This window comes from Alnus glutinosa, chromosome 7 (genome assembly GCF_958979055.1).
Source record: "Alnus glutinosa chromosome 7, dhAlnGlut1.1, whole genome shotgun sequence".
Taxonomy (NCBI): domain Eukaryota; kingdom Viridiplantae; phylum Streptophyta; class Magnoliopsida; order Fagales; family Betulaceae; genus Alnus; species Alnus glutinosa.
In genome coordinates, this window is record NC_084892.1 from 18,787,558 (window position 1) to 18,811,673 (window position 24,116).

Below are 24,116 nucleotides of genomic sequence, written 5' to 3' on the forward strand. Positions count from 1 at the left end.
AGAAATTGGAAATGGCCTATTTATGGGCCAAAGTATTCGGCTCATTCGAATGGACCGCATCTTGTTCAAACGAGATTTTTCTTAATCGCTAAGAAATCCAAATTTCGGTGCCAGATTTCCATTAACACGTAACTTGTTTGATCGAACCATGTTTTGTTTGAATGGGAGTCTTTTCTTAGCCGTTGAGTAAGTCTAACACGCATCTCGTTCGATCGCAACCAACCTCATTTGAGCATAAAGGTTAAATTTTGTGCTTGCAATAGTAAATCGGTCATTATGTCACATCATGAATTAGTTATATACATTCACTCCAGCAATCATCCCAATAATCACCCTAAAAACAAAAGAATATCTCTTGTTTAATTATAAGCAAGGAAAAAATAATTGATAGAATGAGAAAATATATAAATATGTGTACGTAGGCTCTCTGTCTATCCCCATGTAAGCTTAGTTTTTTTTTTTTTTTTTTTTTTTAAAAAAAAAAATTTAATTTTAATTTTAATAATAATAATAATTATTATTATTATTTTAAATTCTTAAATTTTTATTTTTTTAGAAAATTTATTCAGCGTAGAGAAAGGGACACACTAATGTAAAAACTAGGTATCTCAAACTGGTCCTTTTACTCGTCTTATAGACCATAGAGAGAGCACTAGCCATAAACCACAACATCCTCGTTACAGCCTTCTGAGGCAACTTTTCAAAGCCACTCTTGAGCCGGAGAGTATCCGGTTAGTCTTATTTTAAGGGTAAAATTGTCTTTTCACATTTTTGTAGACAATTTTACCCTCAAAACATAACCAACTGGAGAGGATCCAGATGCACTCTTGACGGCTACAGGGTTATTGGAAAACCATATATTCTGCTATATTCAGAAGCAAATGAGGTATTTACGTTGTGCTAAGCATTACAAGTAACAGCTACACTATTCACAATGGGAAGGGAATTAATTATGATTTTTTTTTGGAACCATCCACAATTTGCACAAAGATTTTCGTTCCAAGGAATCTCAAAGTGTTGGCAGGAGGGAGAGGGATGAGAATCAGACAAGAGGCTCTGCTTATTTATACATTAAGAGGGAACTTGCATACGGCTTTGCCCAGGTGTCATCTGATCGCTCCAAGCAAGTTGGCACCATCAAGCTTTGCACCTTCCAAATGCTACGGCAAACAAATTATCAATATATAATTGCCAATCAATATAACTACGCCAAAGGATAAAAATTCATTGTAGTATAATGAAATTCCTAAAGCACAAGGTCAAGAGGTTGGGAATTGGCATCAGTCAGTTTGACCGATCAACAATAACAATTACATTAAGATAAGATATAGACAGCATATGAACCCCGGTTAGCTTCACTTACTGTGTCTCGAAGATTGACCTGTCGTAAATAAGCTCGTTGAAGATTTGCACCCTTTAAGTTGGCATTACTCAGCTTTGCCCCCTGAAACATGCAGTTGATATGATTAGAATCAATTAAAAAGATAGGCAAACTATCAACAACCTTCTTAACTTTATTGGCAATTGGCATCACTCAGTTTAACCCATACAGATAAAGTTCTATATACTAAATACGGGTCAACAATAACAATTACATTAAGATAATAAGATATAGACAACATTAAAAAAGTTCACCACATATGAACCCTGGCTTGACAACCTTAGTGTTGTCAAATGTAGTGTAACTACCTCTCTTCTCGCTCTTGCTTAGCGATTAACATTAGTTACATGAATCAATACACACATAAACACATGGCAACTACAATCCAAAATATCATGTAGGACGTTTTCATCCCAAAAACTAAAAAAAGAAGAAGAAAAGAACAGCCACAACAATGACAATGTTGGCTCAAATTACAATGGCGGATCAAAGAAAATCAACTTTGCAAATCTCTATTTGCATTTTTCCTTGTGAATTTCTAAAAGAAGGCAAAAGGGCAGCAAGCCAATTGTGCACACTACATAAACTACATAATGACACTCCATTCAGGCCAATAGAAGGAAGACCATTACCATAATTCCCCGAAAAGGTTCTCCTCTAACGTACGCCCCACCTCACATTAAACCCCAAAATAGGACTTTCTTAACAAATCTACACTGCAAGCCACTAAAACAAAAATCTCACAAATAACTCTGGCCTGTCCCCTACGAGTCCTTAAACTTCAAAGGCTCCTTATATTCTACTCCTTTCAAATGCACCACATACTTGGGGCCTAATCTAGTTTGCTGCACACGTCAACACCAATACTGTATAAAATCCCACTTGATCTAGTTTGACAAAGTCTACCAACATTTTTGTTTAAAATTTCAAACGTACGAGCCAGCTCTATTCATTCCAGTTGCAACATCAATGTCAAGCTTAGGTCCTGAAGTGCAAATATAGATTCCCCACAACAAAGGAGCTGAAACGGTACCATCTAGCTAGACACACATCCTGTCTCCACCAATGGAATATAGAAATTGCTCCCCTTCTCAAATTCAGAAAAAGAAAAAGAAAAAACAAAAATACAGTTGAAATAGCAGGTAGCAGAAAGATGTCAAATCCATCCTTTCTTTAAGCGCTTCAGTCTACAATGAGACCACTCTGATGTACAGTCCAGTTCCCTGTTTCAGTTGTTTTTTAATTCTCCTTTTTGTTGTGCATGAAAGTAGGGATGGACAGAATATCTGATTGCTGCCTACTGATTGCCTACTGACTTCCAACGGTCAGTAGTCAGAATAAAAAAATTTGTTTTGACATCAGTTCGGTTCCGTAGACAGTAGAATTTTAACCGACTTCACCAACTTAACCGACTTCGTCAAATTAACTGACTAAACCGAAATAGTCAAAATTTATTCTTGTCAGTATGTCGGTTAATTAACCGACCTTTTCAGTTCGGTAGGCGAAAATACCCCTATCGTCACCGATTTAACCGATACCCAACCTTACATAAAAGGTCCATTTTAACCACTAAGACCAGCTGTGTTTTAATAAGTAATCGAAATATTATTAAAAAGCACAAAGGCGCAACCCGGATATACAGAAAGTATACAAAAGATACACCTAGCGAGAACAAGAAAGAAAAATGAGAAAACAATAAAATTAGGCAAATCAATATCGCCTAAAGCAACTCTCAAATGGTAAAGATAATTGAAAAATGGAGACTTTAGATCCATCACTGTTCTCTAGCGGTCTTCAAAACTTCTATAATTTATTTCGCTCGAAAGACATTAGACAAGACAGAACCATCTTTCATTGTTGCACTCTGATGATTGCCACACATCTCTTTCTGGCATAACCCAAGCTAACCCAACGTGGCTAAAGAAAGCATTCCATAAGGCACAACAATCTCACAATGGGGTAGAAGATGATCTACGATATCCCCACTCATTTTACACATATAACACCAATCAATCACTAAGACATGCCGCTTCCTTAGGTTATGCATGATGAGGATTTTCCCTAGGACGGCCAACCAAGCAAAAAAAAAAAGCCTCTCATAGGGACCTTATTCCAACAAATACTCTTCTAAAGGAAATGAATACTATCATGGGGAACAAGGACTATCTAACGTCAAACAATCCTCTGTTGGAAAGGCCTAGCAAAGCTTGTTATCACCTCCTTGTCTCAATATGAAAGAATACATTGAAAAATGAAGAAACGACATCCACTTCCCAATCATGTGCAACTTTGATAAAGCTTACATTCCACTTATGAGAGTCATTAGACAACTCCAAGTGGTCTGCCACGAAAGCATCCTTAACCCAAGCAATACTGTACAAATTCGAGATTTTAGGGTCTTATCCCCACACTACAGGTCATGCCAGAATCTAGTCTTGGAGCCATCACCCACCTCAAATTTAGTATGCTAGAGAACACCTCCAGCCCCTCTTGATATTTTTCCATAACCCACCCTATACGACCTATGAACCTCATTTGAACACCACTCATCTCATGAGCTTCCGTATTTAGAATCCACTACGACTCTCCATAAGGCCTCACTCTCATGCAATAGTGCCATAGCCACTTCCCAAAAGAGCACGATTGAGAAAAAGCAAGTTTTGGACCTCCAACCCTCCCTCAGAGACAGGAGAACAAACCTTGGACTAGCTTACTAGGTGAAATTTTAACTATTCAATAAGCCCACCCCATAAGAAACCTGCTGTAACTTCTCTATATAATTGGCAACACCAATAGAGCATGATTGAACAAAAGCAAGTTTTGGACCTCCAACCCTCCCTCAGAAACCGGAGAACAAACCTTGGACTCGCTTACTAGGTGAAATTTTAACTCTACACTAAGCTTGTCCCATAAGAAACCCCGCTGTAACTTCTCTATATGATTGGCAACACCGAAAGCGCGGGGGCGGGGGGGGACATGAAATACATAGGCAAATTGGAAAGGTACCCTAGATCAAGGTAATCCTACAACCTTTAGACAAGTTCATCCTCTTCTAGCCAGCTCGATCTTCTCAATAACACCATCCCAAATAGATTTGGCCTTAAAAGAAGCTTCAACGAAGGTTCAAGATATTTCAAAGGCAAAGAAAAAACCCCGCAATCCAAAATATTGGCCAAACCATCAACATTATTGACATTACCCACATTGATTTTCAACCTGGATACACATTCAAAGTATAAGAACAAAGCTACAAGCAAATTTGGGTTTGCCCCACAAAAAATCAAGGTGTCATTCGCAAACAGTAGGCGGGAGATGTTAAGCACACCAACATTCCTAGACCCACAAAAAGACTTGAAAGAAAACCCGCATTTACAGTAACAGAGAGCATTTTGCTTAAAGCTTCCATGATGATGACAAACAACAAGAGAGACAAAGGATCTAAATGATCAAACTATGGGAGCTATTAAAGAAACCAAATGGGGAGCCATTCACCAAACATAAAAGCGCACCAAGGAATTACAATGCGCTATCCAAGTACACCATTTCTCACCAAAAGCGCACCTCTTTAGCACTTATAACAAGAAACCTCAATTTACATGATCGTAAGTCTTCTCAATAACGAATTTGCAAAGCACACCTTGCTCACTGGATCTAATCCTACTATCTAGACATTCATTATCTATAAGAATGAAGTGTAGGATCTGCCTACCCTGGACAAACGCATTATGAGCCTTTGAGATAATCTTTTCTACAACCATTCTCAACCTATTGGCTAGAACTTTGGCAATAATCTTGTAAACACCACTCACTAGACTAATAGGACAAAAATCCTAAACATCGACAGCCCCGATTTTTTTGAAATGAGAGCAATGAAATTGGTATTAAGACTTCTTTCAAACTTACTTTTGGCCTGAAACTCGTGGAATACACTCATAATGTCTGCATTAAGCACATCTCCACAAGCTTGTAAACACCACTCTCCATAGTAAAACCATCAAGGCGCGCCGCCTTATCCCATTCATACCTTTCACCATCTCAAGGACCTTTCTAACCAAGTGGCCTCCTCATCAATGGAATCAAATGAAAGGCCAGCTAGCTGGGGAGGCCAACTAAACTGTTTAGTAAACAGTCTATCATAGAAATACACAATGGAGTCCCTAATCTCAGTATGATCAAAAGTAACTGAACCATTTACCAACAACGATGCAATGGAGCTATTTTTACCATTCGAATGCCTCCAAACTTTAACCACATGTTCTCAAACTTAAAATGTATTTTACCACCTTGAATGTCCCCGCAATCAAGAACCAGGGAGACAAGAAATCTATCAATTCTAGACCAAGAGGAGGAATTCCAGTTGTTTGACCACATAAAAGTCCCACCTACAAGGGGGATATCCACGAGGCCTTGATCAAAAATAAACTCTGAGAACTCCAGCACAGCGGGACAAAAAAAAAAAAAAAAAGGCTTCACTCGATCATTCACTAGGAAAATGAGTGATGTTTTAAATTACCCCCAATGCGCACCACTAAAAGTTCCACCAACTAAGCAAGCAAGATAATTCCTCCCATAAATATATTCCATCATAATCCCCCCAAAAGCCCAAGAGAATCCATCTTTGATATTTCAAAACGAGTAGGCAACAGTAAACTCCTCCACACTCTTCGATTTTCTCGACCACTCTCCTATCGGGCATGAGCAAGATTCCACTGAAGGCCCCTATAAAAGCAAAATAACACAAATCCACGTGATGACATGTAACACCCCAGTCCTACATTGGAAAGATGAGGAGTAGCCCCCACATAGAGTGGATGGTTTATAAAGATAGTCATGAGTGTTAAGTCTCATAGTTACCAAGTGAAACTGGGCTTTATAATGGATTCTAAAGAAGTTCCAAATTGACTAGTCCATTTGGGGTGATAGTGAAAAGGTCACTAGGGCAAAGGTGTCTACGCTTTTCCCTAGGTCGTTAAAAATGATATCAGAACCTCCTAGTAACGCCATGTGATACTCAAGCGCTGCATAACATGACCCTGACGGGGATGTTAGGGATTTAAGGGGGGGGGAGTTTGTAATACTCCAGTCCCACATTAAGAAGATGAGGAGTAGCCTACAAAGAGTGGGTGGTTTATAAAGAGTCATGAGTGCTAAGTCTCACATGCTTAGTTACTAGATTTTTAAGGTGATAACGCAAATGTGGCTAGAGTTTTTTCCTAGGTCATTACATGGCAATCCCACAAACTACGAACAACACTGCTGGTAATGAATTCCAATTTAGAATCCTGCAAACAAATAACACATGCCTTCTACTATTTAGCATGTTTTTTACTCTTAAGACATTTTCACCTTCATTCAACCCCCTTACATTCTAAGATAACAACTACAGCTTCGTAAATAACCGATCATAGCCCCCTTGACTCTACCTTGACTAGAACCACCGACTTTCAAATCATGGTTGATGAAACAAGATAACCTTTTTAATTTTCTACTTTCGTTGTTAACCAATTTGGAACTAGGGGCCGACTCCTAGGAGTGGCTCACTTCAATGTTTGTAAGCAAGGCCATAAACTCCTCTTCGAAAGCCTCACACGATAAGCCACATGATGACGGATTTCCTTACCTTCCACAAAATCCAAGCTGAAGACTTCACCACTGTACAATTCTAATTAGCAAATGGAGGACATGAGGCCACCGAAGTGGCCTCCTCCCCAGAAAACACTTCCATATCCAAGTAAGAAGGGATTACATTAACAAGAGGACACCTCCTATCCACACCACCTACATCATGCCCATCGATCTCTGCGGGTACAATACATTTCCCCTTATTAGCACTAACGCCCCCCCCTCAAAAAAAAAAAAAAAAAAAAACTTAGAACAAGATGGCAAGGGGGGAAAGAAAAAAAGCCGACAAAGGAACACGCTTTCCCCTTTTAACAACAATATCCCACTCTAAGCGGCGAGGGACTATGACAACCCATAACGAGCCCAGGCTCGGGGCAGGGAGCTTCTTTGGCATTGCAAGAACTAACTTTGCCCTTAAATTCACATTTCTCAAGCAAACAAAATCCACCACATCACCTATGCTAGAATCCACTTGCCAAGACAGACAAGGCAATCCTCCATTTCTTGGAAAACTTGCTGCCAGCAACCAAATCAAAGAGCCTAAAGCTGATGGGGACCATCACAGCCTCATCACCGGCAAAATCCAAAAGAGATTAGTTTTGCGACTGGGCATCCAAAAGCTCCACCATGGACGATAGACCTCTGACGAGCAAAAACCTAGTAGTTGTGACCCCCAAAAGATTTTGTGCGCCTCCTACATTGGCATCTGAGTCATCAGGGGCTGCTGGTGAGTCCACCAGAGGACCACTGGGTTGGGCAGACCTAGGACCTGCTTGACTTGCAACCATGCTCTCTTGGCCCGCTCCCACAACCGAGTCTTTACCCGAAGATGAGGCCTCCCCATCTCGTGTCTTCATTACCCCTTTAAAAGTGGGCTTAAGATGAAACGATCATTTTACTTGCCGAGGAGATGGGCCTTTTTTCTTTTAGTCGCGCGACGGGCTTTGGATAGTAGCAAGAGAAATAAAAGCGGGTTGGGCCCTCTCTGTAAGCATAGGCTTCTTCTTTAGAAAATTGGCTTGCTCTAACCTCCTCTGGACCAATAGATTTCAGGCCCTCATCCACTATCACAATAACCAGGTCCACTTCTCCTTTCATTTTCACCAACTGACTTCTCAAATTTCGTAAGGCACCACTAACTTCCACCACCTCACCCCCTGATATTGCCACTCCTCTTGCTATAGCGTGAAAAGAGGGAATGGTTTCTATTGCACTCCTTCCACGCACAGTACCCTTATGGGCCTAATATACAAACCCAATAGTCCTTGTGCTGCCCCCCTTGCAAGATGAAGTGCTCATTGTACTATGCCCTCAAGGGGCCCGTGCCGTCCTAGACTACCTCCTCAAAACAAGCTCAGCCTGTGCTCGCTCCAACATCAGCGCCGATGGGCATCCCTGAGTCTACCCCGCCCAACCTAACACCTCTGCATGGGACCTTCTGCCAATACCCACTCTCCAACACATTTTCCATTGACACCGAGGAGGAGCCACCCATATCATTCAACTACAATACACTGACCGACTGCCATGAAAACAAGATTCTGCTCCTCTCACGGAGGGATAGTTCCAAAAAAGCCACCACCTTTCTCCAACACATTTTCCATCGACACCAATGAGGAGCCCCCATATCATTCAACTACAATACACTGACGGACTGCCATGAAAACAAGGTTCTGCTTCTCACCGAGGGATAGTTTGAAAAAAGCCACTACCTTTCTCCAACACATTTTCCATTAACACCAAGGAGGAGCCACCCATATCATTCGACTACAATACACTAACAGATTGCCATGAGAAAAAGGTTCTAATCCTCACCGAGGGATAGTTCAAAAAAAGCCACCACCTTTCTCCAACACATTTTCCATTGACACTGAGGAGGAGCCACCCATATCATTCGACTACATACACTGACAGACTGCCATGAAAACAAGGTTTTGCTCCTCTCACCGAGGGATAGTTCCAAAAAAGCCACCACCATTCTCAGCTCGGCAGCACAAACTCTCCAACCCCTCCCTTCTCTCCCCTCCAATATTACACTAAAACCCTCTTTGTTCCCCACCCCTATACTCCACCACCGCCAAATATGAGCCAGAACTATTAGAGCATTTCTGAGCTAAAAAAGCCTTGTCCCCATCTCTCGACGATTTAATAAACTCAGTCGACTCTTTTCCTTGAACCAACTCCTCCATCGTGGCCTATAGCCAAGCAATTTATCCAAAAACACCACTCGAGATACCCCACACCACCTTTCAACCAAGCGTAAAACATACCCCCCTTTTGCTAACAAAAGCTCAAGAGCATTGGCCTCTACATAGAATCAATTCAAGAAACCTATCTCAGGTGACCAAGAACCAAGGACCACACCTGAGGATAAACACATAAGAAGGAAATGTCAGCACGCGCCGACAAGAGAGAGAGAGAGAGAGAGAGAGAGAGAGAGAGAGAGAGAGTCCACCTTTCTCAAGCACATTTTTAGTGGGAACATTGACAAGCCTTCCACTAATAAAGTATCAATTAATAATCTAAAAAAAAAACTTGCATCATCAAAATATCCAAGTAAATGTATAGCATCATAATCGTCTTCCAATTCTTAATTGACGAACTACGAAAATTCACCCATCTCATTATCCAAACAGAATATAGCCTGAATGATATTGCATCAAGTAGAAGGTAGCTTGCTTGGGTTGCTTTAGTAAGTGAATACCCAAAAATTCATTTCTTGATTGTAACCTCATTGAGGTATTGTTGTCGGTATAAACTCTAACAGAAGCATCATAATCAAGATTTGACTACAAAGCCAACCATCATTGATTGCAAAAATGTATGGAAAGGAGAAAAGTGTTAATCAGTTCCTTGGTGCCAAACAGGAAACAAGCAATATCATTCATAAAATAAAATAAAAATAAAATAAAAATTGAAATGGTTTTTTCTCATCCCATTAACACACTCCTGTTGATCTCAAAGATAAGACCTTGGAGAAAGAAAACCATTAGGTATAAGAATTCTTTCCTCATCAATCTTACTAGGTAAGCCTTCTTGAATACATTGTAGAGTGACATCCAACCATTTTCAAATTAATCTTCTGCCCTTCAATCCTCACAATTCCCACTCAAATAATGCAAAAAAAATCCTTTGCATTGCACTTCTTTTTTTTCCGATGCACTAAATACAATGCTAAACAAACATTTACCTTTAAATTGGCTCCTTCCAAAATCGCATTCTCCAAATTGGCATTAGTAAGGTCGGCATTCTGAAATATGAGTAAACAAAACTTATTCAAGTATGAAACAATATAAAATACAAATTAAAAAATTAAAAAAATAAAAAAATAAAAAATAATAAAAAAAAAAAAATTCACACGTGTCCAATGTAAATAGGAGTAATAGTTCAGCACTAAAGCATGAAATATCAACATTTTCCTCCCCCCCTGGGAAAAAAAAAAAAAACAATTCTGTTCAACTTTAAAATCATATAAAATACACATTTCACAAAACTTCACACATCAGTCCCCCCAAGCCTCAAAATGTTCCCCAAAAATAAAAAATACCCCTATAATTCTTTTTAAATCAAATTTTTACCACCCTACAATTTTTTATTTCCCCCCAACCCCCCCCCCCCCCCCCCCCCCCATCTAAAATCTTAGTTCCACCCCTGTATCTACATGTGTGTGATGTGTGTCTGTGGTATATAAGTTCGCTCTTGAAGTTTAATTCTTAAAGAGGTAGCACAGAGAAATATGTTAGTATAGTTAGCAAACTTTAAATAATATAGCAGTTTTTTTTTTTTTTTTTTTTTTTTTTTTTTTTTTTTTTTTTTTATTAGAACATAATAGTAGTAGTTACTGGTGTCTTCCTCCGTAAAGCCACAAAACTCAGCACATAAATCATGCAATAATTTCGGAAGACTAGTAGGTTTTGTTTGTACAAAGGCCATAGCCAAAATGATACACTTTTGTTACTAGCTCATTAATCAATGTACCAAAAAACCAGAAACAAAGAAACAAAGGGCTCCAAGTTCAAGATAGCTTAAAGGTTAAGAAATACTGAACCTGTAGGTGAGCAGAACGGAGATCTGCTTCAAAGAAACTGCAATCCACCAAACAAGCATCTGTAAAATGACGAGTTTAATGTTAAATTTGAATGAAATTTCACCACAGATAATGTAAGCTCCAAGTAATGATATAAACAGAAAATGTCATGGCTCAGCATTTTGTTTGAGCTTAATTTTTTTTTTTTTTTTTTTGATTAGTAGAAATCAATCTTTAGATTAGCAACAAGTTTCAGCTTAAATTGAAAAATAACAAGAAAATCAACGGCCTTGTTTGCAAGGGAGAGAAAATTCTCCCTCCTCTTCTTCACTTCCAAAAACAATCAACTTCAAAACATTCTAACTTTATATCACATCAATAATTTTTTATTAATATTTAAATCAATAAAAATTCAATACAATACAAAACTTTTTCATTTTTCTATACAAATTCTTTTTACCTTATATCACATCTATCACTTCTTACTACTACTCCAACTCACACTCCCTTATCAAACAAAGCCAACCATTATTATACTATGAGAACTACGCGAGCCTCTTGACGAAGCCAAAATAAATCCTATCCGAATAAAAAAAATACGCTCAGGCATCGACTCAGTAAGAATCAATTCCCAGCTTATTGATAATCCTTGATAAACTTCCTTTCGTAGTACCCTACCCCTAGGGAGCTTGCGTGCAATGTACACGGTTGGCACCTTCAGTGTGTAGACGAAAACAGTTGGTGCAGTTGTGATACCTTAATGGAACTTTTAGTTGAATTTCGAGAAAAATCAACCATTATTAAACTATGAACAATGGGAGAAATGGGACCAAAGAACTAATGGACGTCATTCCAACCATGGGCCATTTCATTTCTAATGGAATTACTCCTCTAAACAAACAATATTGTAATGTCCCCCTGAATGACCACCCTATTTGTAATGTCCCCCTCCAAACTTCAAAAAATTGCAATGTGAAGAGCTATTCTACCAACCCATTTCAGTTCCCTCCTACCGTTAAAAAAAAATTCGTTAACTTGGATGGCTAACGCATCACACATCACATGACGTAAAAAGTCCATTATACCCCCATAAAATTTATGAAAATACAACTATGCCCTCATATTAAAAAAAAATTAAAAGAATCATTGAATCGACTCACAGGTTGGTCATGCATCCTTTTTTTTTTGTTGTTTTATTCTGTATTTTTTATTTGACAAAGGAGTACTTTTATCATTTTGCGTCATCTGTTAGGATTTAACAAAAAATCCTAACAAACGAGAGTAAGTGAAAGTGGCCAGTAGAATAATTGACAATTTCTTAGGGGAGGAGGGGGACATTACAAATAAGGTGGAAGTTCAGGGGGTATGCGTAGTTTCGCTATTATTTACAAAACAATCTATTTCTCAACAAACTACTTTCAATTAGAATACGAAGTTCTGGTCAAATTTTTACCTGACAATGATTTCTTTGATATCCTATGTTATCAAGGAGCCAAATCAGAATAATAACATCTTTTGAGATTGGCTTGAAATTGTAAATAATGAACTTCATTCACTCCTATGCTTCTTCAATTTATTTAGCCAAAAAAAGAGAAAGGAATATAATTTCTTGCATCTTACGTTACTTAGATGATTTGTGTTTTCCATACCTAATAAGATAATAAACATAAAAATAAGCCAATGTAATAAATTTGTAGTAAGTTACACTTAAACATTCCAAGCTATGGGGGACTTTCAATTCAAGCAATCAACCCTAGAGTTTCACCTTTGAGGCAAAAAGCCACTTCATTTGTAATTACCATTGAAACTAATATTTTCTTGGAACATGTGAGATTCGAGTGACTACACACCCATCTTTGAAATATTAAAGAGCGCCATTCAAACGCAAATGTCCATTGTGCCCTTCATCTATCCATTAACACCATTTATCACCTCTTTGACAGTTTCCCTCATTTACCAATTTGCAACTTGGCTAGGGCTTCCCATCATAGTGTTGAAGATATGCAGCTGATATGATTTGATTTCCAGATTTGATTTCCTTTCCATATATGCTCTCATTTATATTAGTGTGTGTTGCTTCTCTATATAAGAGAGCTTAGATGTAACATTTGAGTATTGAGAAATAATAAGAATTATTCCTTCTTATATTTCGTGTTGGTATCAAAGCAATCTGTTCCTTTTTTTTTTGGGTTTGTGGATTATCGACTACAAAATTTTTATTGGTGTCTTAGTGTCCAATCGCTACCATTGAGACCCATGGTCAAAACCCTTCAGATCTGAAGTCGTGTTTCACGTGGGTTTGTTTCAGCCGGCTTTCTGCACTGATTTGTGTCGGTAGCACCCTATGCCGGCCATCTAGGTTACTGGCGACACGATGAGGATTTACTATCATCCTTCTCGATTCATATGGGTGGACGACAGCCGATTGTATGATGGTGAGAAGACTCGGCGGTGATATCTGAGGTGTTTTCTGGCAAAATCACAATGTCCCGATGCAGCGGTGAAGTTTTCTGGCGGCCTTAGGTGTCAACGGTGGAGGAGAGACTAAATGTCATGTCATTCCATATGAAGACTCAAATGGCGCGTCGTTTAGCTTTGAACCAAACGACACGCCATATAGCCTTGAACAAGACAAGTCGTGCAGCTTGGACCGGAACAACGGGTAGCCATAGTCCATACGATAGATAACCTTCACTAAACAACAGGTTGTTTAGAGCAACTCAAAAAAAAAAAAAAAAAAAAATGTCTTCATGGATGAATTCTAGTGCTTCATTTTACTATTATTTAATCTCCCTTGAGCCTAAGTGCTTTTGTATTGGAGCTATTTAGTTAGATGTCTAAACTCAAAATGTTGGAAAGGAGTCAAACTTCAAAAACTCACAAAAATTGGATAAAGAGTCAGGTGACCTCCCATAGTGAGAATCCAACTCTCCACACACAAGGCTAAAGATGTCGAGAGACTTGTTGGAGATTTTGTGGCCATCCTACAAGAGGTCCAGGGGGTCCTTTAGGAGGTGGACCCAGGCCTTGGGCCAATCATACTTCAATGGTAGAGAAGAATTTTTTCCATTTCTAATTATGTTGATACGAGTACTTTTAGCATGGAAGAGATAGCTACACTTCGTCTATGTTCTGACTGGAAACATTTGTGGGGAATTTTAGCAAGGAAGAGGTAGACACACTTTGTCGACTTATGTCTCAACTGGAAACATTTGTTACTGCTTCTTTTTTCCTTGCCCATACAGGTAATTTGACCACCACTATGAATGCATCTACTACTCCATCTGATGATTCTTGGAACATTGACTCTAAGGCATCCGATCACATGATTGGTATATCTTGTTTTCTTCTTATAATCTCTGTTCAAGTAGGGAAAAGATTAAAATTGCCAATGGCTCTCAATCATCAGTGTCTGGTAAAGGCTCCATTTCTGTCTCATCTTCTATGTCATTGCCATCTGTTCTTCATATACCAGATTTTTTTTCCAATTTATTGTTCATTGCTCATATCACCCGTGAGTTAAATTGTAGAGTCATCTTCTATTATGATTATTGTTTCTTCTAGGACCTAGTCACGAGGAGGATAATAGGCACCGGTAATCTAAGAGATGGTTTGTACTAGCTAAACATCATCGGGTGTCATTCTCTCCTAGGATAACCAAAAGCAACGTGCCTTTTGTTTTGGTTCACACTGATGCTTGGGGTCCTTCACAGGTGGTCTCTTTATTTGGTCATTGGTGGTTTGTATCTTTTATTGATGATTTTTCTCGGACCACCTAGGTTTATTTGTTAAAAGATAAATGGGAGGTGTCCTCTGTTTTTAGATATTTCACCGCATGATTCAGACCCAATTTAATGCCTCCATCCAAATTGTTTGTTCTGATAATGGGGGTGAATATTTATCTAGTAGTCTCGGTACTTTTTCCTGTGAACATGGTATTATCCACCAAACCACTTGTGTTAATACTCCCTAGTAGAATGGAATTGCTAAGCAGAAAAATTGACATCTTGAGGTAACTCAATCCTTAATGATTGATATGCATGTCCCTAAATCTTATTAGAGTAATGCATTACTTACTGCAGCATATCTCATCAATAGGATGCCCTCCCGTGTCTTACAGCTCAAAATACCTCTTGAAGTATTGTCTCTGCCTTTCTCTACTTCCAAAGGTGTTTGGTTGTCCGATTTGTTCACATTCATGGCCAGACTCGAGGTACCTTAGATCCTTGCACTCTCAAATGTATTTCCGTGAGATATTCCCCTACTTAGAAGGGGGTATAAATGTTATCATCTCCTTTCTTAGAAACATTTTGTTTCCATGGATGTTACCTTTTTTGAGTCGCAACCATTTTTCATCCACCCAACTTCTCTTCAGGGGGACAGTCCGAATGAAGAGAAGTCTTCTATAAGTAACCATGTCCCTGCTCCGATGCCAGAGCATGACAAACAACATCCAGCTAATGAGTCTCGTATGAGCCGCCACTAGTGAAAGTGCTGAGAGTTTAAGTAAGGTTATTCCTTATGCTACTTGTCGAACATCTGACCCTAACCCAGGTAATAGTAACCCTAGCTCTTATTTAAATTCAATACCTATTGTTGATGATATGAATATGCTTATTGCTCAACGTAAAGGGGTCAGATCTTGTACTCAATACTCTATATCTAAATTTGTATCCTATCAGCATCTTTCACCCTCATATCGTTCATTTGTATCCAAATTGTCTTCCGTGTCTATTCCTCAAAATTTACAGGAGGCAATTAGTGATCCAAAGTGAAGGGAAGCAACGCAGGAAGAGATGAGAGCTCCACACAAAAATAACACATGAGAGCTAGTCGAGTTGCAAAGTGGAACAAGGATAGTTGAATGGAAATGGGTGTTTACAATGAAGCATATGGCCATTGAGTCAGAAGAAAGATATGAAGGCCAGATTGGTTGCTAAAGGCTTTACTCAGACATATGGGATAGACTACAAAGAGACCCTTGCCCCGGTAGCAAAGATGAATTCCATTCAAGTCCTCCTTTCCTTGGCAACAAATTTAGATTGGCCACTTCAACAACTTGATGTGAAAAATGCATTTCTGCATAAAGATTTAGAGGAAGAGGTTTACATGAAAATTGAAAATTGAAGGCGGCCCTATATGGACTAAAATAGTCTCCAAGGGCTTGGTTTGAGAGATTCTCCCGAGCTATGCAAAGATTTGGCTATAATCAAAGTCAGGCGGATCATCCACTATTCATCAAACATTCTATACAGGGAAAGGTAACAACCTTGATTGTTTATGTAGATGATATCGTGTTGAATGACAATGATAATGAGGAAATACAAAGATTAAAAAAATATCTAGTCAGCAAATTTGAGACAAAAGACTTGGGCAGTTTGATATAATTTATGGGAATTGAAGTAGTAAGATCAAGACATGGTATCTTACTCTCCCAACGGAAAAATGTTCCTGACCTGCTAAAGGAAATGGGGATGCTCAGTTGTAAAGCTGTTGACAATCCAGTAGAGCATAATAAAAAGTTAGAAGAAAATGATGAGAGTTCTATGGTGGAGGCAAGTACCAACGATTGGTTGGCAAATTAATATATTTGTCACACACTCATCCAAACAATAAGAGTAGTGAGCCAGTTTATGCATTTGCCCCTATAGTCTCTCATATGGAAGCGGTTTACAAAATACTTCAATATTTGAAGTCTTCACCCAAGAAAGGGTTGTTGTTTGCCCGACATGATCATCTAAAAGTAGAAAGTTATACAGACGCAAATTGGGTTAGGTCACTCATAGATCGAACATTTACCTCGGGATATTGCACTCTTGTGGGAGGAAATCTAGTTAACTAACGTAGTAAGAAACAATCAGTGGTTGTTACATCTAATGCAGAAGCTGAATTCCGAGTCATGACCTATGGGATATGTGAGTTATTATAGTTGAAGATTCTACTGAAAGAACTTGGATATGGTTGCAAGTAGTCTATGAGCCTATACTGTGACAATAAGGCCGTGATTAATATTGTTTATAATCCAGTTCAGCATGATCGAACTAAACATATTGAAATTGATAGACATTCTATAAAGGAAAAATTGCGTGCAAGATTGATTTGTATACCTTATGTGAAGTCAGGGGAGCAACTTGTGGATATTTTAACGAAAGGAGTGTCCAATAATGTTCTTCATTCAGCCCCTTGTGCAAGTTGGGAATGCGAGATATCCTCGCCTCAGCTTGAGGGGGAATGTTGAAGATATGCAACTGATATGATTTGATTTGATTTCCTTTCCCTATATGTTCTCATTTATTGTAATTCCATATTAGTGTGTTGCTTCTCTATATAAGCGAGCTTAGATGTATCATTCGAGTATTGAGAAATAATAAGAATTCTTCCTTCTTATATTTCATCTCATAGATGTTAGTGGGAAGATTAATACAATTTTTTTTTCTTTTGGTGGCAGCAATGTCTTCTCTCTCCTCCCTCACATTGTTTGACTTGAGGGCAAAAATATAAACAATTTGAATAATTGAGGAGAAAAACGAAGCGTTTGAAGCATAAGTAATAGAGACATTGACTTGTTATCTATTCCTAATGGAGATTAGGAATAAATATATCCCGATGCGTTACTCACATTTGAGCGAACTCCAAAAAGCTAGTCACATGGACTCCCCGTGCAAGCTTACACAACTTTAATCGACCTAATACATGCTTGATATAAGATTCAGCACACACCTGCACCAATTCAAATCAACACAATTTTTAGCATCCTTCGTTTGACTAGATGCTGCAATCTTCTCCATTCAAATTCTTGAAATCAAATCCTCACCACCCTCATCCAGGAAACCATTGTTATGTTGCAATGCCTCGAGGCACTTGGTATTACAAGGTTAGGTCTCATAATATTGTCATGACCTAGGGACGCATATGTGATACCCAAAAAAGCTAGTCATAATTGGAGATCTCCACACCCGCTTATATAGTCCATCTTGACCTAGCATATGCCGGATGTGGCAATAACCATATGCCCCCATAATACTCTTGCAATGTCTTCTCCAATACCATTTGTCATAACCCAAGAACATATCAGGCACATCTACCCTATCACAAAAAGACAAGTCATAAATGGAACTCCATATACCCATTCATAAATGCACGTCAATATAGTAGACACCAGATGTGAGACTTGGAACATGCCGCAATGCCCTCACAACCAAATCTTCCTTCTCCCTGAGGGGTGGTAACCACAACATAAGTCATTTCTACTAGTTCATTGTAATTCCTTTGCATTTATGAGCCGCAAAGCCATGCTACCCCACATGGCTAGAAAGAACAGCGAGTTACTGGCAGTAATTAAAGACAAAGTGTACTACTTTCCACAAAGGTTTAATGCTCAAATCAAAAGCTTACGAGGAACATTACATCTGACCCATAGTTTTTTTTTTTGATAAGTAATGAAAGCTTTATTAAAATAAAAGTGTAAGGCGCCCCTAAGTACACAGGAAGTATACAAAGGAACAACCAAAGCCAACCCACAAAAGAAACCCACAAGCCCACAAAGAGCTAAACCCCAAAACCCGAAAGAAACACCCAAAGCAGCCCACAAAACAACCCAACGAAACCCACAAGGAAACAACCTAAAACCTGAAAACAAAACGCCTCAAGACCCACAAAGGCTCACTACCCTACGTCATGTGAGCCTTAGCCTTTCCAAGCCCACAACTGACCCCATAGTTTGAAGTGGCAAAGGGTAGTTCATCAGATTTTACCTATCTTTTTATCAAGTTCATCATACCCACGTGCAATTCTCTTTTAGAATCTTGTTTCAAAAGGGACTCTCCATCATTCTTTTAGAAGAGAATAACACTAGAAGCTCAACCAAAACCAAAAGAAAAATGATAATACTGGTCATCAACTTCAATGCATGATATCAAAGAAAGAAGTACTAGTTGAAAGCTGAAAAAGGATTGCCTTGTAGATTAGCACTCTGAAGATTAGCTCCAGCTAATAAAGCTCTACGAAGATTTGCCCCAGTAAATTCACACCTTCCCTAGGCAAGATAAAATCATTATGAAGGCCATCTATATAATTTATAATCTGGACAGTAACTGCTATAGTGTCTTACTCACGCAAAGTTGCATTGTGAAAGTTGGAGCCCTCAGCATCCACATCCTGTAATAAGCAGATGAAAAACGTAGAGGTGGTGAAATAAAGAATCCCAACTTCATGCTCAACACATATGAGACAGGTTGGACAATAAGAGTGTGTTTGGAAAACCTTTTTGTAGTGGGGTTTTTTTTTTTTTTAATAGTAATAAGAAGCAATTGATGTAATACAAAGTAAAAAAGAAGTTTTGAATTTTTTGTAAGGAAAAGTGAAAAAGTTTGTTAAAAAGTAATTGATGTAATATAAAAAGTGAAAAAAGTTGTCAAAAAGTGATTGATGCGATATAAAAAGTAGAATGTTTTGAAGTTAACTTTTTCAGGAAAAAAAAAAAAGAGGAGGGGATTTGCCAGACAAAGCCCAAATCTTCCAAACTAAACCTACCCCAAAAATAACACATTGAAATTTGCACATAGAAAAGCACAAAGGCAGTCAAGAACATTAATATATAACTTGTAGAAAATAGTGGTTACCTTTCATGACAAAAAGAATGCACTTTATAGTATGAAAATTAATACCTACCCGGAACTTAGCACATTGAAGGTTTGCACGTGAGAAGAAAACATTTTTAAGACAAGCATAGCTGAAGTCCACAAACGACAGGTCCTGCATCAAAAAGATTGTTTCAGATAGAGCAATATGCCTTAAGTATTTTTCTTGAGTCTTTCACCATCACATAGAAGTTTTCAATGGGGCAGATTAGACAATGTTAAAACTAGTAGTAATAAGTCTCAAATTGATATTATAACATTAAAATATTAATATCCAGGATTTAGATTTCAGAATTGTAAAGCTTCCTCATGAAAAAGAGATCACTAGTTTGAATCTCCCCTTCCCCCTCCTCCCCTTGGGGTCAAAAAACTTAGTTATAAAAAATTAAAAAAGAATAAAAAAATAAGTGAGCCCCATAGCCATTGCAGTAATAAAATTTAATCAAAGTGTAGTATTAAAAAATTTGTACAATGGAAATCGCATCAGAAAACTTCAAACAAAATTCTAGGACGCAGAAACATGCATGCGATTTTAACAGGAAATTATTCCAAGTACCCAGCAAAGGATAGTATAGTTACCAGTTTTGAAAGATCAAGACCAGAAAGATTAACCCCTCGAAATCTGACTCTCTCAGATTGTATACACTTGATGATATCAGTTCGCGTCAATTCTGTATTAATCTCATCATCTTCTTTCTTCTTATTTAGAAGAGCATTAATTCCATCTATTAGTCCCTGAAAGATTTTAAAATTTTGCACTTAGTGGAATAAATTGAAAAAAATACCAAGGCCGTTAACCAAAGAAAAACAGAGAAAAAAACAAGTGACATAAACCAACTACTTAGAAGTATTGCTTACAAGTAGCTGATAGTATTCTGCTTCCCGAAGAAGCTCTGAATATTCAGAGTCTTTTAGTGTGGGAACAACACCATCCCTCAACCAATTGAGAATATGCCGAAAATGCTTCCCATCCCTATCAACAACAACATATCCCTGCAAGAATCAAATATGATAAAAATATATAAATTTTAAATTTTTTTTTAAAAAAATAAAAAGAAATAAATAAATAAAAAGAAAGAAAGAAAGAAAAGAAAACAGAATTTGATTTCAGAAATGCTCAACCCCAATACCAAAAAGAGAGAAAGGCTATAGATGCTTGGAAAAGTAACATTCATATAGAACTCACAAAATAAATGCATAAATGTCAATGAATGAATTTAATTGCAGGCACTTCAATCACTGACATTAGCCTTATAGTAAGAAATTTAAGGATTGTAAATTTGATACATATGAACGTATATATAGTATATGTATACACACACACACACACAAATCTGTATGCATGTATATATGCATATATTATGTATTTATATGTATATATAAGATATTGAACTAAAGCAGCAAAAACAAAGAATGTATAATCTCATATTAGGTCGCAATGGCTAGGAAACAATAAAAAAATAAAAAAGATAGAGGTGTCAGGCCGCGGAGGCTCTGCAGCTTCGGCATAAGTACACAGTGTACGGTACACTTAACATCATCATCGAAAAATTCAGGCACGGGGAAAAAAGTAACCTCTTTTTGACTTTTGAGATGACAAAGCCATAAATTATTTGAACTCATTTTTTATTATCTAGTAAGTGTAAACAATAGGTTACTCTCAAGCAAATAGATAAGGAGGAAAAAAAAAAAAAGCATGAAGGAACGAAAATGTTAACCCACAGGTAGGGGGCACCCTTAGCAATCAGCTATCTGCTATCCAAGCAATCAAGCATTAATGCAGAGGATAAAGCTTGGTCACAGAGCTAAGGTCCAAATGGAAGAAAGTGGTGTTTCCACGACTCTACCACCCAGTCAATTATGTTCCACTTTATCCCTATTTCATGGCCACATATCTTTCCAGCTAAGGAATGGGAAACCTTTCTAAATCCAATTTTCATTTGATTCGGGAAAAGCCATCTTTGTTTCAACAATGTCTTTGTCATTTGATGTACATAACATTCTCCTTACATTGTCTAGGGACTATTTCTTAGAAGTACAGCAATTTTCACCGTTTAGAGACTATTCCTTAGAAGTATAACTTCATACTTCAAATGATTATAGAATCATGCCTACCATCTTGCCACATTTGACATCTACCTGGGTTGTTCAAGTCGGGATAAGAAAGGAAGGAAAAGCAGACCCATGCACTTTTGGCAACACAAATGATTTCCCATTGCACTGAACATAATTATATACAGGAGAAAGACAAAGGTGGATTGGCATATAATGGATGGTGAAGTCGTGGTTCAAGACCCACCGAATGTATGGGTGTCACTTACCAATTTAAAAAAGACTACTGGCAGCTCTGTTACGAATGGAGACTAAAGCAATATTGTTTTCAAATCTAAGACTAGAAATAGCATCAAGCTCTCAAGCCTCCTCTACCACACCACACTCAAAAATTAAAATTTTTGCCATGTGAAATTAAATGTTTGATGCCACCAAAAGTAATCGACATCGGATTAAAGCTTAATGGCAATTTCATACCAAAACACCCATAATGTGCCTTATTTAAAGTAAACCTTACACTAAACAACCAGCATTCAAAGTTTTTCAGTCAAATCTATGAATTGCATTAATGGCTTATCAACAAATTCGCATTAATCTTGATATTATCTACTGTTAAATTTGTTTTGTGCAATAAGCTAAGATCTGATGAGTATGAGTTACAGTATCTTAAACACATCTCACAAAAACTCCCATATAAGAAACTTTAGCATGTTATGCTTGCAAAGAATGGGCAATAATTCTCTTACGATCAGCGACAATTAGTGATACTTTCATGTGCAAGCACGTAATAAGAATTTGAAAGCTAATTTCAAATGATCTATCTACCTTTTCGGGGTCCTCGCACACTGTGTGGCGACCGCTAAACATCGCAGCGAGCATCGACTCAGGCTCGCACTGAGTCAATGTATCAACAGTTGTGCAAAATTTCTTCCCTCCTGCAAAAAGAGCACACAAATTTCAGTAACTGCAAACCCATCAACTCTGGTGCTCCGTTTAGTTGTTGGAAATAGTTTAGAAATATAACTATTTAGCAATTTTGTAAAGCACAGACCAGAAAAGATAAAAACAAAAAGATTTATTAGTTTCCTGGTTTCTTCAGCTTTCTTGGCAACCAAACAGAGTTTAAGAGAATGAAATGAAAATTAAGGTTCTCATTTCGTTACGAAAACGATCAGTAGAACGAGGCAAGAGAAACAGAAACAGAGACAGAGAGCTGACCAATATTTAGATGAACCACAGAAGACGAATCAGAGCCCTTCGTCATCGCTCTGATCTCAGAGAGAGAGAGACAGAGAGAGAGAGAGAGAGAAAATGGGCTCAAATGGCTGACCCATATGTGATATGTTCGAGGTATTTATATTTAGTCTAAATTACACATCTTCCCGTATAATAAAGGAAATAAGTGCAACGTGTAAATGCTTTGGGTAATTTTGATCTAACCTTATATATATATATATACATTTTAAATTTGAGATCTCCAATAATAATTTGATCAAATAAGAGCATATAATTTTTTTTCTTTTTTTTTAACAGGAATCAACCTTCATTAAAAAAATTCCAAATGGTCAAGTTGCGGTAAACAAAAAGACTTCTTAAAAAAACTCCCTAAACACTAAGCTAAAAACTGACTTAGAAGCAGTTACCAAATAAATACAAGGATTACAGAGCAACAATAAAGAACCCTTCTTTACAATAAAACTCACTAAAAACTAAGAGAATGGAGGTCTAAGCTAAAAAGCAATAAAAACCAACAAACCATTAACATCCATCAGGCAAACTATGAAAACTAACCTAAAAACACAAAAAACAAGACAATAATAAAAACCAACAACAGAGGCCCGATGAGGGGAGGGGGAGGGGAGCCGCCAGCAGGAAAGCATCAGATCCTCCGAGAACCGCCATCAGCCATCGTAGGCAAAGGCGGGAGAGTGGCGCGTGGCCACCACACACTGGGAAGGTCCCTGGCGCGTGCATGCCACGCGCCGATGTGTAGGGGTGGTGGAGGACACGCTGATCGTCAGGGGACTCGGAGGACGCCAGTGGACCCAATGGTAAGGCCCGTATTGTGCAATAATGAAGAGAGAAGCGTAAATCTAAATCCAAAGATTTCAATCCGACAACCCTTCCAAAAAGCACACAAAACACGACGAAAAAGTGGCTAAACCGGAGAGCTCAATGTTAAGAGCAAGATAATGTGGCTTCCCTCCCAAGGTTCAGAAATTGAAAACCTGCCCTTTCTAGAGAGAAGGTAGAGTGTCTCTCACTAAGTGAGAGAACACATATAATAAGAGTATATAATTATAAAGCATACTAGGTAAAATGTTCATATTAACTAAATTTAGTTAATATTGTTTATTTTTCACGATTAGTTAAAATATATTTGGTGCTACACTGA

General features: G+C 38.0%; 1 protein-coding gene across 1 annotated transcript; it reads right to left on the reverse strand.

Moving 5' to 3' along the window:
* Positions 1-842: 842 nt before the first annotated feature.
* On the reverse strand, positions 843-23,074 carry LOC133873543 (FH protein interacting protein FIP2). Its single transcript, XM_062311260.1, has 11 exons — positions 22,940-23,074; positions 22,547-22,656; positions 20,528-20,662; positions 20,249-20,404; positions 19,701-19,784; positions 19,141-19,187; positions 18,987-19,060; positions 11,052-11,110; positions 10,194-10,253; positions 1,364-1,444; positions 843-1,160 (listed from the first exon to the last, which is right to left on the reverse strand). The coding sequence occupies exons 1-11, from the start codon at positions 22,983-22,985 to the stop codon at positions 1,107-1,109; spliced, it is 906 nt and encodes a 301-aa protein (XP_062167244.1). The 5' UTR covers positions 22,986-23,074; the 3' UTR covers positions 843-1,106.
* Positions 23,075-24,116: the final 1,042 nt, after the last annotated feature.

What these genes read in the sequence shown, in the direction of transcription:
- LOC133873543 (XM_062311260.1), bottom strand. Translation starts at nt 22,985, where the DNA reads ATGACGAAGGGCTCTGATTCGTCTTCTGTGGTTCATCTAAATATTG. An exon ending in GTCTTGATCTTTCAAAACTG is followed by an intron (nt 19,785 to 20,248) that starts GTAACTATACTA and finishes TTTTTGATGCAG; the next exon opens with GACCTGTCGTTTGTGGACTT. An exon ending in TGGAAGGAGCCAATTTAAAG is followed by an intron (nt 1,445 to 10,193) that starts GTAAATGTTTGT and finishes TGCATGTTTCAG; the next exon opens with GGGGCAAAGCTGAGTAATGC.